The 15962-nt window shown below is 47.5% G+C and overlaps 1 protein-coding gene across 4 annotated transcripts in view; it reads right to left on the reverse strand.

Annotated features, from left to right (window-relative positions):
• Tmco3 (transmembrane and coiled-coil domains 3) overlaps positions 1 to 15962 on the reverse strand; it is a 35759-nt gene that overhangs the window by 15670 nt on the left and 4127 nt on the right. For all 4 annotated transcript variants that reach the window (XM_041673616.1, XM_041673613.1, XM_041673614.1 and 1 more), the window contains 7 exons: positions 14739 to 14890; positions 13433 to 13948; positions 12687 to 12866; positions 11032 to 11223; positions 10020 to 10148; positions 7484 to 7576; positions 912 to 1098 (listed from right to left, as the gene is read on the reverse strand). In XM_041673616.1, coding sequence (XP_041529550.1) covers positions 912 to 1098; positions 7484 to 7576; positions 10020 to 10148; positions 11032 to 11223; positions 12687 to 12866; positions 13433 to 13876 — 1225 coding nt within the window. In that variant the 5' untranslated portion in view covers positions 13877 to 13948; positions 14739 to 14890. The remainder of the gene's footprint in view (positions 1 to 911; positions 1099 to 7483; positions 7577 to 10019; positions 10149 to 11031; positions 11224 to 12686; positions 12867 to 13432; positions 13949 to 14738; positions 14891 to 15962) is intronic.

The following is a 15962-nucleotide window of genomic DNA, read 5'->3' on the forward strand; positions in this document are numbered from 1 at the left end:
CCAGTGAGAAACTCCTTACCCCCAGGTCATACTACAAGTGTTGGGGACAGTTCCATTGGTTCTCCAGAGCTCCACCCAGATTAAGAGTTCAGGAGGCTCGGGGCAGTTCTATGCCCAGTACAGCAGTTTGAATCTCACTAGAGGAGTTAACCATGCCTCTTTTTTTGTTGTTGTTTTGTTTTGTTTTTTTACAGTTCCTCTTCTAATCCAGATGTACTCAAGGCATCAATTGATGTTACCATGGCATTTTGGCCTCGTGAGTTACTCACGAAGTAACTAAGTAAGTAAGAATCAAACACCGACATCCCCGTGAACAAGTGTATGTGAAAACATTACTGCTGCCAGAGACGCTGAGCTTGACTCTAAAGGCCTCTTGTGACTGCTCCGTGCTGCTCTGGTCTCACCACCCCAAGCAGCGACTCAGAGAGGACCACAGTTCACACACATAGAGAACAAACCAAGCAGAGAACGGTTTTGTCACTGCTGAAAGGCTCTGGTTTCACAGAAAAATTCACCAATTGTGTGAGCGCCTCATGCTGCTACAACTAAAAAGACCAACAAGAACATGGGCGCCTTCGTAAGCTACCACCTCCGCAGGCTCCACACACTGTGCTGTAGCTGTGTGGTCTTCTGGTCCTGGTCTGGTTTCTTTCTAGCTCTCTAGTGATGATAAACACATGAGCACGCAATGGGTGCTCCTTTTAACCCAGCAGAACGCATGGAGGCACTGACGTCAGCAGCAGAATAGCCCCTTGAAGGGCTGAACATGTACCCGAGGAGCCACTAACAGCTGAACAGTCCTGTGAAGGAGGGCTCACAGTTCGTCCTCGCAGGCCTCCAGTCATGAGTCTGCAGGTGAGCTGCGCACGAACATTAGCTACGCACATACTTAGAACATGCTGCTTACCTACCTTCTTTATCACCCCGGGCACTGCCCATGAGGAATCTGGACACCAGGGGTGTGCTTGATAAGGACAAACAGGTGGAAATGAAGACACTCTGGGTGGGTCTGATCCGCAGAAGGTGTCCCCACCATAAGCCAAAGGCAATCATCAGTAGTGTCATGTAACAAGGTCCTTGTAAGGATATCTTCCACACCTTGAAAAGAACACATAGATTCGTGCACGTTCCAGAGACAAGAGCCCATCTCTGGACTAGGGCCAGAGCGGAGAACTGATGTTTCAGGAGAGAAGGAACTCACGGCCCATATACTCAGACATAGTAAACACACATCCCAGGTTGCAACACACTCAGGCACAGACGCTAAGTACGAGCATCTCACAGTATCCCTGGAGATTGGGTATAGCTCCCTTACCCCCACCAAATACAAGATACTGAAATCCTCTGATGCTTAAATCTTTTATTTTAAAATTTTATTTATTTACTTTTATGTATATGGGAATTTTGTCTGCATGTTTGTCAATGCACCGTATTCATGCCTGATGCCCATGGAACCCAGAAGAGCGTGTCAGGTCCCCTGAGAATGGAATTACAGAAGCTTGTGAGCTGCCATGTGGGTGCTGAGAAATGAGCCTAGGTCCTCTGGAAGAGCAGCCAGTGCTCTTAACCACTGAGCCATTTCTCCAACTCTGCTCAAATCTTCCTATTAAAAAGGGGCAATACTTATGCCTTCCTGTAGATTTTAAGTCATCTCTAGATGACTTATAAGTCTCAATACAATATAAAGGCTATGCAAATATTTATATTGTATTAATAAGGGAATTAATGACAAAACAAACCTATTGTATATTCAATATAGAAATACCTGTTTCTAAATATGTTCATTTTGCAGTTGGCTGAGTCCATGTATGCAGAACCCACAATATGAAACATTGACTATGGGTCATTTATACATGTGACTTCTCTGTTCCCTCTAGTATATGTATAAACACTGTTTGTTTGTTTGTTTGTTTGTTTGTTTTTTGAGACAAGATTTCTCTGTGTAGCCTTGGCTGTCCTGGAACTCACTCTGTACTGGCCTTGAAGTCAGAGATCCACCTGCCTCTGCCCTGTGGAGCCATGAGGCAGAGGCCAACAGAGGTTTTCTACAGGGCTAGCCTCCTATGGCTCTCCTGTGGATGCTTTGCAGCCTGCGACCTTTGCATCCCTGCTCTACTGTTGGGTAACAATTTCATTCTTCTGGAAATAGGAAGGTGGACATGCTTCAAAGTTAGAGACTGAGATTTCCAAGTCCTGTCACCTGAGCACTCAGCTGAGCGCCCACAATGCCCAGTTATGGGTAGGGATGGGCAGCCCCACGGAGGCTGGTTCCAGATGCCCAGAGGCCCTTTCTCTCCAATCCTGTACTTGGCAGGCACAGTGGTGCTCTGGAGCAAACTCCCTTCTTAACACTCCTGCCACGAACAGAGGCACTCCAGGCCGTTTGAGGGTTGGTGAGACTGTTTAAAAAAAAAAACAAAAAAACAAAAAAAAAAAACTGCCAACTGTGTTCACAGGAGTAACTGCCCTGAATTCATGAGGCTGAACTGCTGAGCTGGCTTCCGAAACCTCCTGGAGTTGAAGACTGCATCTGTCAATTACTAGCCATGAACTCAGGAACACACTCTACAGCTTCATTTCTACATCTGGAGGGAGGAACAGTGAGACTCAATGATCTCTGAGACAGAAGGACTCTGGGATCCCTGTGAGAGGAGACCATCTCCAGCACTTCTCCAGCACGTGGATTGCCTGGGGGGGGGGGGGTGCGGAGGGGGCACAGTTCAGGTACAAGTGGGGTCAGTCAGACGTTCCGTTTCCAGTTAGCATGGGGCCCAGAATGCATTTGAAGTGCAGCCTACAGCTCACTCTGGGTCAGACCATGTGGGCTTTATCCCCAGATGATTCCTACAAAGAGGAATTAGGAAGCTCAGATTGGCAAACTTCCCACAATAGCTGTAATCCCCAGACAGTTGGGTACCAGCCCCACAGGCTGGTTAGGTTTCTCTGGTTAGGTTTCTCTTCAAGGCACATCCTCTGAAACCCTAAAGTCAAGCAATACAGCGGGGCTTAATGCACCATGCCCACAGCTGCAAAGGGGCTGAACACCACGGGTGCAGAGCAAGAACCTGCTAGGAGAGCAGAAGATAAGAGAAGAAAACAACTCTGGCTCCCCATGATTCAAAATTTATTTGGAGAGAGGTAGTAACTGATGAACTGAAGATAAAAATGAACAACAGTTGGTTCAAAGGGGTCAGTAGCATGAGCCTGTAATCCCAGCACTAGGGAGGATGAGGTAGGAGGATCTGAGGTCCAGGGCAGCCCTAACTACAGTTAGACCAGTGTCTCAGAACAAAGAGAACAATTTAAGTCGATTTCAAAGCAGGAAAGTGAGAAAGGTCCTGGCAGGTTCAAGAACCCAGACTAAGCATTCAGCAGGGATGGGCACTCAAGGTAGGGAGACTGCATTCTCTGCCATACTAGGAAGCTCTTCCAGACCCCAGGAACTCTGGCTGTTTCTAATCTGAGGATTCAGAGTCCGCAGAGGGTGTCCATCAACTGCTACCATTTCAGAAAACACTATCAGATGTTTTCTACCAACCACAAGCTGCCTTTACAGTGCTCACAGCCACGATGCTAGCAATGTCACAGAATGTCTCTCACCATGACCCTTGGGCACTACAGACACAAATTTAATTATGGAAACCAGGGGAAACATTATCAAAATTCTCCACTACAGATGATGTCCCAATTGACATCCAGGAGGGTCAGAGCCCTGCGGAAGGTCTTGTGGCTCGTTATAGAGGAACAGAACTTTACCTGCCTTGCTTTCCATGAATTGCACTGAATGTCTTTAATTATACAATCCCAGACAAGCCAGTGTACTTGGAAACAGAGGGCACGTGTTCCCATGAAGCCTGCCCAAGATGGCACCTGTGATGGCTGAGCCTGGCTTACGCTAACATGGCTGGGCACTCCAGAAATCCCTCTACCAAGCTTATTCCCTCCCTACCCCATGTTCCTCAAGAGAATGCATAGGAAAAATGGGGCCTTTTTTAAAATTTAGGATCTAGAAAAATGGTTAATTTTCTTTGAACTTTGAGTTTAGAAATTAACATCTGTGGTTTATGATGTCAGAAGCACATGAAGAGACCAAAGTCCCTGCAAGATGGCACTAACAGCTCAGAACTCCTCAGAAGAAGCAAGCAGTGAGATCAGACAGAGTCCCTGGAAGACGGCACTAACACAGCTCAGAACTCCTCAGAAGATGCAGGCGGTGAGATCAGACAGATTCCCTGGAAGACAGCACTAACAGCTCAGAACTCCTCAGAAGAAGCAGGTGGTGAATCAGACAGATTCCCTGGAAGATGGCACTAACAGCTCAGAACTCCTCAGAAGATGCAGGCGGTGAGATAAGACAGATTAACAGAGCTTTCAGCAAAGTTTTAAAAAGGAAAGAAAGGAAGGAAGGAAGAAAGAAAAGCAGACAGCTAGGAGTGAGTGAACACATTTGTAATTCCAGTACATAGGAGGCAGAGGCAGGAGGATTGCCACAATGTTAAGGCAACCCTGGGCTACATAATGAATATAAGGTTCTATCAAGAGTCTATGAGGAATCTCAGGAACAACAGCAACAAAAACCCTTTCACAGCACTACAAGGTGCCGTGCAGGCTACTGGAGGAAAAAAGGAATGATTAATCATAACCAGCTGTCAGTCATGCAAGCCACGGCAGTGACTGGCTTGGCAAGACATGCCCACCGGTGCAATAGCGGCATAAACATTATGGGAGTAACCAACCACCTCTTGCTTAGATGCAAGCCCAGATCCACAAGGTGAAAACCAAACTTGGCACCATCACTGAGCCAAGAACCTATGGCCTGATGGGACATAGGCTCCAGAGGGGGAACTAGCACTGCTGTTCTGGTAAATGAACATAGCATTAAACTGACTCCTAATGACTCAGCATTATACCCGCAGATCACCTGAGCATATTCTAAATGCAGGAGATGGTTAGTAACGCAGGGACCCACGACTGGCCAAAGCGCAGAGAATGAGAGACTGCAGGGTGCAGTCTCTGCAGAGCCCTAAAGGGAACACGTATACCGCAGCTCCTTTCCCAAGGCTCAGGGACCACCTTAGAAGGAAGTGTCAAAGAGTGTAAGAGCCAGAAGCAGTGATGGCTACAGAGAAACATCTTGACACCACAGCTGTGACAGCAGGCACAAAACGGATACAAGCCCGAGCCAGATAAAATCCCCGTATGGAGACAGGCACACAATCACACCCCTAGCTCCGGCATGGATGGCAACAGCTCACTGCTGGGAGAGGGAGAGACGGCTTTTTCTAAGACTGCAGCCCCTTATAAGATGACCGTGCTCCATCTGAAGACCATACATCCCAGGATATTTAGGGAGCATAAATTTGTATTTACAGGTTAAAAAATAAAACAGACCCAATTTGGGCAGGCAGATCTGGGAAGAGTTGGGGGCCTGAATATGATCAAAATGTATTATATGAACTTGAACCTCTCAAAGAATAAAAACCAGAGAGAGACACACAAAGTTGTGGGTTAGGGGAGTGAAGGTAGATATGGGCGGAGATGGGGGAGGGAGCAAATATGAACAAAATAGATTTTTAAAAAGCCTCCAAAAATAAATGTGTCTTTTTTTTCGGTTTTTTTTTTTTTTGAAGTGCTGTAGAAAATTTGAAAAACAGAGAAGGGTGCAACCATAGCTGTCCCCTGTTGTCTCCTGTGTGTGCTTGCCTCTTTACACTGCTATTGTGTAATATGCTTTCTTTCCATATCACTTCTGACTGTATGCAGCCCAGTCTGGAACCCTCACAAAGGCCATCTCTTCAGCCACTGAGCCATCTCTTCAGCCACTGAGCCATCGCTTTAACCACTGAGCCATCTCTTCAGCCACTGAGCATCTCTTTAACCACTGAGCATCTCTTCAGCCACTGAGCCATCTCTTCAGCCACTGAGCCATCGCTTTAACCACTGAGCCACAGCTTCAGCCACTGAGCCACAGCTTCAGCCACTGAGCCATCTCTTCAGCCACTGAGCCATCTCTTCAGCCACTGAGCCACAGGTTCAACCACTGAGCCATCTCTTCAGCCACTGAGCCACAGGTTCAACCACTGAGCCATCTCGCCAGCCCCCAGTTTTGCTGAGGGTGAGTGCCATAACAAACATTTTCCTTGTTTCTATACTCTAGTGTTTCATGACTACCTAACGTTCCATCAGGCAGTTAGGCTGCTGGTTAGCCATTACTTATTCACATCATTTACAGCATCTTCTAACATGTACTGATTTGTGGGGAAGTGCCACAGGCTGCCTAGGTGGACTGGAGGACACCTTGCAGGAGCTGATCTTCTCCTTCCACAGTGTGGGTCCTGGAGATTAAATTCTGGTGGTCAGGGTTGGTGGCAATCCCTTGTACATGCTGCACCATTGCACCAGTCCCCAGCTGTCCTGTTTTATTTTTCTTATTGTTTTGAGACAGGGTCTCACTATGTAGTCCTAACTGGCCTGGAACTTACTATGTAGAGCAGGCTAGCCTTGAACTCATAGAGATCCACCTGCTCCTGCGTCCTGAGCGCTGGGATTAGGTTAGGTGCCACCATACCTACCTCCAACATTTCTTAAACATGAGGAGTTAAAACTCCTTTTTGGTAAATTTGTGTGCATATGTGTGTGCAAGTTGGGAGGAAGGAGAGGCAGCGAATGTGTGTGTGTACGTGCACAGCACATACATGCAGTGAACAGGGGACACATGCTCGGTCATTGTACTGTCTGACCACCTGTTGGAGACAGGGTCTTTCCCTGTCCTGGGGGATGATTAGGGTAAACTAGCTGGCCAGCAAGGCCAGGGATCTCCACTTTCTAAATACTAGAACTGGGGATATGGAGCACCAAACCAGGTCTCCAATAGTACTCGTTTTATTCCCTAACACCTTCAATTTTTAGGAAGCTATTCCCTCCCCCCCAATCCAGGCAGTGGTGGGGGCGCACACCTTTAATCCCAGCACTTGGGAGGCAGAGGCAGGTGGATCTCTGTGAGTTCAAGGCCAGTCTGGACTACAGAGTAAGTTCCAGGACAGCCAGGACTGTTATACACAGAAACCTTGTCTTGAAAAAAACAAAACAACAACAACAACAAAAAGAAGTTAGTTCCCTTGTTTTTGAGGTAAAAATCTCTAATTCATTTTTCATCGTAGGAACGTTCTTCTAGAGAAATACACTGCGTATTAAGTCTCTATCATATTTCACCCTCGGTTTCACATTTCCCTAGAGGGACCCATACAAAGCCACGTGGAAATTCATCCCACTCACTAAGTTTTGACATTTTCAAATTTATTATCTTAAAAAAGTATCAAACTAAATTAAAATTCACTTATTCTTAACTATTATTTTTAAGAAATTAGTTAAAAAAAAAAAAACAACAGACACTTAATAGCCAAGCAGACTCTATGTGAGTTAAAAAGAAAAAGTGAGTAAACCTAGCTGCCCCCAGGCAATAGCAGAGGGGTTGGGTCCTTACCTTCCTCAGCTTTTCCGGAGAAAACTCCAAGCCGACAAGAAACAGGGTGAAGAAGACCCCGAATTCTCCCAGTGTCTCCACCTGTACAATGGACTGAGAACAAGGAAGCTTATTATTGGGTGCTTTCTTTACTTAGCACATATTAACAAAAGAACACACGCTGATTATGGAGGGTATTCCCCGGCCCTCCACCCCCACCAAAAAACCCATTTTTTTAAAAAAAAAAATGAATTATGTGAATTTCCCTTATATCGGAGATCTTTTTGACTTCCTGCCTGTGCTTGTACATGCATGCGCACATACACACACACGCACATGCATACACGCACACACTTTCTAGATTTGCTAGAGAAATATTTATTTTCATTATAGTTTCTATTGAGAAGCAGCTGTGGGGTTCACTGACTTTCAAATACATGGTCACTTCTGTCTTTGCTATTCCTTTTCTCAACACACACACACACACACACACACACACACACACACGGACAAGCAACAGGCAGAGTTTAAGACCAATTCACCCTGACTTGTTTGGATATGAGCTTGTCTAAGTAGGGAAGGTTTTCTCATGAAGTGAATTCCCCTATTTGGCCACATCCCAGAGATTCTGTTATGTAATCTGGTGTCTCTCTTTCTTGGCTCATTTGTCAGTTGTTTTTAATACTGTCATACTAAACGAAAAGAAACAGGATGATATATTTAGGTTTTAATTTTTTAAGGTGTTCATGTGGTTGGTACAGTGTTCCTGAGTCCCCATGCCGTCCTGAACCCAGCATGAACCAAGTTTGCAGCACCCCTGCTCCGTGTTTATCTACACCTTTTGCCTTCAGCCTTTCTTACTGCTCTACGTTTACCGCACCTCGTTCACCATGCTCTTGTCTGTATGCCATCAAGTCTATCTTTCCGTAGGGAACCTGTCCACTTACTGTCCAGCCAGATGTTATTTCCTTGACATCTTCTTGTTTTTATGCCTCCTTACTTTACTCCTATTTTCTTTTTATTTCCCTTCCCTTTTCTGAGTCAGATCATCGTTACGATGCCAAAAGAATACACTTAAACCTCCATTTCTCAACAATGAAAGCGTATCAAGCTCCTAGAGGGAAACGTTACTGGTCTGGTCCTGCTGACCATACCCCACTTTTAACGAGCATGCTCTTGGATCTTTACTCAGAATCACAACACTTCTTGTGGTACAGGTAATTGAGTACACACAGTACACAGGTGTTGTGTGGCCCAGTTACTCTGACCTGGCAGTTTGTGAGATCTCTGCTCCTGTGTGCTTGCTTTTACCCTCGACACTCTAGATGGGAAAGGGATGCAGCAGAGGGATTTTCTCCTTAATCTTACTATACTGTTCTAAGTCGGTGGAAACATTTGGGCAGAATATGAACCTGGAGCACAGTTCACTATGCTGCGAAGCCTTTGAGACCCTCCCGGGACGGAGGGCTACCTCCACCACATCAGGCTATTTTTTCCTAGAAGGCAGCAGGCTCAGAGTCTGAGCAGCTAGGCAGACAGCCCTTTTCCTGGCCAAAGATCATTTACTGTTCAGATCAGTCTTCAGCCTGAAGTCACTGAGCTCTTCCGACCCAGTTCAACAACTGTGGACTAGAGCGCCCCACAGGGCCCTGCGCACTGCACTGAGTCCTTCCTGAGAACCGTGGGCTAGAGGGCCCTATGGGGCCCCTGTGCACTGCGTTCTTCCTGAGAACTGTGGACTTGAGCGCCCCACGGGGCTCCTGCATCCTTCCTGAGAACTGTGGACTAGAGCGCCTCACGGGGCCCCTGCGTCCTTCCTGAGAACTGTGGACTAGAGTGCACCACGGAGCCCCTGCGCACTGCGTCCTTCCTGAGAACTGTGGACTAGAGTGCCCCACGGGGCCCCTGCGCACTGTGTCCTTCCCAAGAACTGTGGACTAGAGTGCACCAGAGAGCCCTGCGCACTGCATCCTTCCACTCTCTCAGGGTGTCTTAGTGAAATGAGGAGGGTTCTGAGGCTGGTCCTGTGCTCTCCTGGACTGTTCCCTCACAATAAACTAACAGCACCCACTCTGAGCAGCCTCTTCCCACTGTCACTCCACCACCACCAAGTATACTTAAGTGATGTACTCAAAAATGACCAGGAACCCTTTCTTTCCTGCTGGAAGTGTGTTTATTTCCTTATGACAGGGATCAATCACCCTGCTCCTGAGATGGCTTCAGGTCTACTGACTCTTGAGACTGGGACTTCGGCCATCTCCCCAAACCACAGGAACTGCATAAAATTACACTGAGATCAACATTTCCAGTTGATTTATTGTCTGAATGTTAGTCTGGACAACTCCGGCCATCATATCACCAGAAAGGCAATTTTTAATGTTAGCATAATTTAAAGAGACAGACAGCCCATCATAAAGTCCTCTTGCCCCAAGAAATGCAGTCTTCCCGTGGATTAAAGTAAGCATCGAAGACATCTTAGAGTGGTATCTTCACTGACTGGGCTCAGATCTGTTTCATGCACCTTATTAGACACTAAAACAGTGAGAATTATTCTTACCTTAATACTGTTTAGTCCTGAAGGCCCCAGAAGCACACCACAGATTATATACCCAAACATGGTAGGCAAGCCTATTGTTGTACACAGCCAGCCACAAGGTAAGGACAGCATTCCTATGGTCACAATGTCCTAACACAGAAAGAAAACAATAATAAACACAGACTGGTTGGCCGCGAGGGGGAACGGGACGGAGAGCGTTGATTTCATCTCAGCCCGCGAGAATACAAACCGAGTGAGGAAAGTGAGAGGATGAGCTCTCACTCCTGATGTCTCACACACGCTGAGAACCCTAAACTGTGCTCTAAGAGACGAGCTTCAACTCTGAATGGGTTGGTCTGTTTGTTCAAGCTCTCTAAAAACATTCTAGGATCCAGGAACACTTGAATCCCATTGAGTGTTCTGGCCTCAGGGCCCTAAGAGCTCACATGTTAATTCATGATACCTTGGATTTCTCACTACTCGGTAAGTGATACAGTAAGATCCAGCATGGTGCTGGGGCCCCCAGGTGAGTGAGACTTGGGGCGGGGTATTTATCCAGCCTCCAATATTTCATAGAAATTATTTATTCATCACAAGAGGAGGGGAAGAGAACTTTTCAGAGGGCCCCCAACCTCCATGGAGGGAACTGATGGTGTCAGCTGGGGAATCAGCTCTAGGACAGTTCAGTCATAGCCACGGACAGCAACACCTGCTGTGAGCTGGGCAGAGCCCCTGGGCATCCTGTCTTGTCTGCCCATCAAGACAGGCTGCTTAAAACTCAAATGTGGTGCTGTCTGCCTGTAATCCTAGCACTTGGGAGGCTAAGGCAGGAGGCCTGGTGAGAACTCAGACCAAACTGCTCCAGGCCAGCCCAGGCTTCATAGTGACAGCCCACCTCAACAAAAGAAAAGAAGACAGGAAGGCTTCTCAGAGAACAGGGGAGTGATCAGGAGGAGCCTTTGACAGCAAGAAGGTTGAGGCAGGAGATGGCTCAACCTCACTGGCCAGCCCCAGGCTGATGGCTACGGCTTGCCTTTATGAAGTGGTGGTCCGCACGCGGGATAGTGGAATCCCGGGGCTTGGTCAGAATATACTGGTTGTTCTGGGAATCGATAAGCATGCTGAGGCCCAGGCCATCCTCCACTTCCCGCTTTGTGATATTCTGCTTGGAACTGGCCTCCTCTTCCTCCACTCTCAGAACCGCCTCAAAGTTGACTCCCTTGACCTGGAAGCATAACCAATATTATATAATTAGAATTAAGGGCTTTCACATCAGCATTTAAAGAATACAAGACTGAAAGAGTAACCGAAATGTTTTAGTGTCCTGTGACAAAGAAATCAGTGATGCTAAGTCTGGAGCCAGGATCTGTAATCCCATCTTGTACAGGGAGGCACAGGATTTAAAGTTCAAGAACTACCTGGACTACTGAGTGAATTCGGGGGGGGGGGGCATAGGCAAGTTGGCAAGATTCCATCTCACAATAAATAAAAGTGAGAAGGCCAGACGTGTAATCCAGGGGCACGGCGCTGGGTGTGGGATCCAGGGGCACGGTGCTGGGTGTGGGATCCAGGGGCACGGCGCTGGGTGTGTGATCCCGGGGTATAGCGCTGGGTGTGTGATCCCGGGGTATAGCACTGGGTGTGTGATCCAGGGGCACGGCACTGGGTGTGTGATCCAGGGGTAGGGAGCTGGGTGTGTGATCCAGGGGTACGGAGCTGGGTGTGTGATCCAGGGGTACGGAGCTGGGTGTGTGATCCCGGGGTATGGCGCTGGGTGTGTGATCCAGGGGTATGGCACTGGGTGTGTGATCCAGGGGTATGGCACTGGGTGTGTGATCCCGGGGTATGGCGCTGGGTGTGTGATCCCGGCGTATGGCGCTGGGTGTGTGATCCAGGGGCACGGCGCTGGGTGTGTAATCCAGGGGTACGGTACTTTTCTAGCAATGTGCACATCCCTGGCTTCAATACGCCATACTTCCAACAAACCAAACAAACAAACCCAATAACATCCATTAGCCAGAATTAGGGAATTTTTCAACTAAAGAATTTAGAGGTAAAAATATTAGGACTTATGCTACTTCCAAACATCCACATTCCTTGATTTATGGTATATTCTTCCAAATATTTGCAGCTCTAGAAAAACCTTAGAGCTCTTCTCCGAAACCAGAATGAACTAAGCGCCCCTTTCCCTCCCTGTTTTCTATTCTCCCCACACACCGGCATTTACTCTGATTTGTTTTCAGCCCATAACCGTTTATAGGTTCCCCAAGACCCACAATTCTTGGCATCAGTATGAATTTTCCCTTATGATCTCAACATCGGACAAATGAGAAGCCTAAATCCTATTTCTGCTATAATCCTGTCTTTTGCAGAATCTAACAGATGCCCCAGTAGATAAGCACGAAAAACTCAACCACCCCAAATCCCGAGTCTAGAGCCCCGACCCAAGCTGGGGCCTGAGATAAGTCATTCATATGGGAGTGATTGCAATTGTTACAAGAGAAAGCAGGCCAGCTAGCTCACTTCTGAGGACGTGCCACATGAATTCTGATGTGGCACAGAGGTGTTTTAGTGTACCCTCTCATCCTCAGCTTCCCTAAGATGCACATGTGAGCATCTTGAGCACGCCAGGGCCCATGAGATCATAATGGCTTAGCAGGCGGAGAAGTCACCTGGAGTGCTGCTTACTGATTTATTGTCGTCGAAGGCATGCTCCTCTATCTCCTCCTCCAAACGGTCCGCAGCTTTCCTCACGTCTTCAAGAATCTCGTCGAGCATGGACAGACTCTTGTTTTGATGTTGCATGTTTTTAAGGGCTTCCACTTGGTGTTTTTCTGCAGCAAGGAGTTCCACATACTCTGTCTCTTCCTAACGATTTGTAAGAATTGAAGATCTGGTGAGGGTTTACACCAGGCTATGACTTCCTCACGTCCACTAAGGGCTCTGATCTGGATTAGACCTACAAGGGGCCATCTGTACAGGTGCAACTCTAACTCTGACCAGCAGAGGGAGTCAAACATTCTTACCTGCTCATATATATACACTGAGTTTATAGCAAAAAAACCATGCAGGGCAAGCAACAAGGAAACAGCAAAGAAGCATCCTAAGCAGGCTTGCTCACCACCCATGGAGGTCCGCTGCTAACAGCAAACCATGTGCTGAGCACAGCAACGCCGCAAGCATCGTAGTGCCAAGCACGGGGCTACTTTCTGAGTTTACAGGTAGCATACAGTCCGATCCCAGTCAGTCTGAGCTGAGCACTAAGATTTACATGACATGGGTAGGTGCCTTCTGGAAGCAATGATGGCACAAACAGGGCTGTGAGAAAGGTTCCCTCCAGCTAGCCCTCCTAATTTTGTGTGTCACTCCACCCCAATCTCCCATCCCTGCCAGATCCCTAGACAGAGCAGGTTCCCCCCAGATTGGAAGCTGACCTTAATGGCAGCCTCCCTCAAAGCCTCCAGCCGTTGCTTGCTGCTCTCCTTCATGTTGACCACATCTCTGTAATCCCCCTGCAGGGCTCTCTGCAATCCATAGATGGCCTGGAAGACAGAGTTCTCACTCTCATTCAGTTCTTTCTGGAAGATCTCAAAAGTGTGCACCTGGAAGAGCTTCTCCTCCCCCGAGAGTGTGGCGTCCTTCTCCACCGCTCGGATGGCACTCTTCAGTTTGTTTAGCACAACATTCTTCTGCCGCAGGAGCCCGGTGAGCCTCCGGCAGCTGTCCAGGACCCACTGCTTCCTCTGGGTGGCGGTGGCCCCCTTCCCGCGGTGTAACTTGATGGCATGCTTCGCGACCTCCTCGTGCTCGGCAGCGCTGGCTATCAGGTGAAAGAACGGAAGCAGCATCCAGAAGAGGCTCTCATCCAGGACCTTCATGGTCCAAGGACGAGGGTCGGGGTGCAGGGCCTTCTGCTACATCCAGCTTGCATCTTACACGCACATTCTCAGCTGAAGAAACAGATAAGACATTACATCAACCTCTGAACTATTGTATTCAGACTACAACCAAACACTGAATGTTAAAGCACCATAAGTGGCGAGTGAAGGAGCTTCCTCGACTTTAGAGACGACTTTAAAAGCTGAAAACACAGCCCTGCTAGGCAGTCATGTCACACGCCTGTAATCCCAGCATGTAGGAGAGGGAAAAAGAAGATTCGGCTGGGAGCTCAAAGCCAGTCTACACCACAGAATGTCTTGTCTCGAAACAAGCCAACAACTAGTGCAGTAAGTAAATCATACAGCTTCATAAACTGACACGTGTGATAGAACAGAACCTGTCCACTCAAGAGGAACCACGTGTTGCTGGGCGGTGGTGCCGCACGCCTTTGATCCCGGAACTCAGGAGGCGGAGGCAGGCGGAGTTTCGTGAATTTGAGGCCAGTCTGGTCTACAGAGTGAGTTCCAAGACAGCCAGGACTACAGAGAGAAACCCTGTCTCAGAAAAAAAAGCAGAAGAAAAAAATCAACTTTCCCATCACATGGGAAGCCACTGTCTTTGGAGGTGCTGAGTGGCACGCTTAGCCACTCTGTTTGCTTCCTGGAGCCTTGGGGAGTATTGTCAGTTTTCCCAGGTCAGCCGTAGTTAATGAAGTAGACATTCCAGAGTCTGACGCTCCTGGAACTCTAGGATTTGACCAAAGGCTCAAACCTTTTCCACCACTGAGACTCAGGCTTATCCTCCTTTCCCCTGAAGGGAGACTAACACCACATATCAGTGTTTGCAAAAAGAACAGAGAACCTGGTTTCTGATGTCTCGTTTTGGGGCGTGGGGAGGTCTTGGTGCCAGGTGCAGCTGAGACGACAAGAAGACGAGGCAGGTGACAGCAGTGTCTTAGAAGCTGGTGGCTGCAGTGCTCAGTAATGGTCCCTGAGAAGGAATGACCTTGGAGGCTGAAAAACAGACCAAATCAGAAACAAAGATTAGATAGATCCGGTGAGTTAAGCTCTAAGAATCACCCATGGAACCAGCTGGACATGGACCCTGATCACAAGGACAGAAAAATATTATCTTAATTGAGGCTTCCTTCTCTCAGATGATTTTAGCTAATCGAAATCACCAAGAAAAGACCACGTTGTGACTGAAAGCCAACTGTCAGGTCTCAGCAGGGCTTGAGAAGTCTGGCTGCTCAGGCTGGCTAGCCACGTATGGAGAAAGAACTCACTGCTTCGATAGCTTTACTCTGTGCCAGTATCAACACAGCTTTACCCACCCGGGTGACCAACTCACAAGCAAACTGACTATTTCCTCCTACATGGCAATAAACCGGATCTGTAACCTCTATGCTTCCTGCTGCCCTCCTCCTGCTCCTAAGGGGCGTAGTCCCGCTTTACAAGGGCACATCGGGGCTTCTCCAGACCTAGGGCAGGAACTTGGGATCCTTCATTTTCGCTTCCCGTCACTCATCGTCCCCCACACATCAAGATCTCCAAATGTGACTATTTTATAGATCTCACGCCTCAGAAGGCAGTGTGTGTGAGAAGGGCGTATTGCACTCATTTCTGCTTCCTTCCCCAACCAGGTCCCTAAAATCAGTCATCCTCCAGTTCATACAGGAGAGAGTTACTTTTTTTTTTTTTTTTTTTTTTTTTTTTTTTGGTTTTTCAAGACAGGGTTTCTCTGTGGCTTTGGAGCCTGTCCTGGAACTAGCTCTGTAGACCAGGCTGGTCTCGAACTCACAGAGATCCGCCTGCCTCTGCCTCCCGAGTGCTGGGACTAAAGGCGTGCGCCACCATCGCCCGGCTGAGAGTTACTTTTTATAACAACTTTTTGAGGATTCAGTTGTGCAAACAGGAATATTTTTCATAAAAGATACTTATAACATAAACATGATTGAAATTATCTAGACACCCATAAAATATGGCACCTTTTTCCTAAGTTCATTTTATTTTACCTTCAAATCTGCCTACAAGACCCTATATATTTTATATAGTATTTTTTTAAAATTTAGTAAATTAGTAAACA

Source organism: Microtus oregoni, unplaced genomic scaffold (genome assembly GCF_018167655.1).
Source record: "Microtus oregoni isolate MIOR12 unplaced genomic scaffold, Mior012 000024F_ref0000369, whole genome shotgun sequence".
NCBI classification, from domain to species: Eukaryota; Metazoa; Chordata; class Mammalia; order Rodentia; family Cricetidae; genus Microtus; species Microtus oregoni.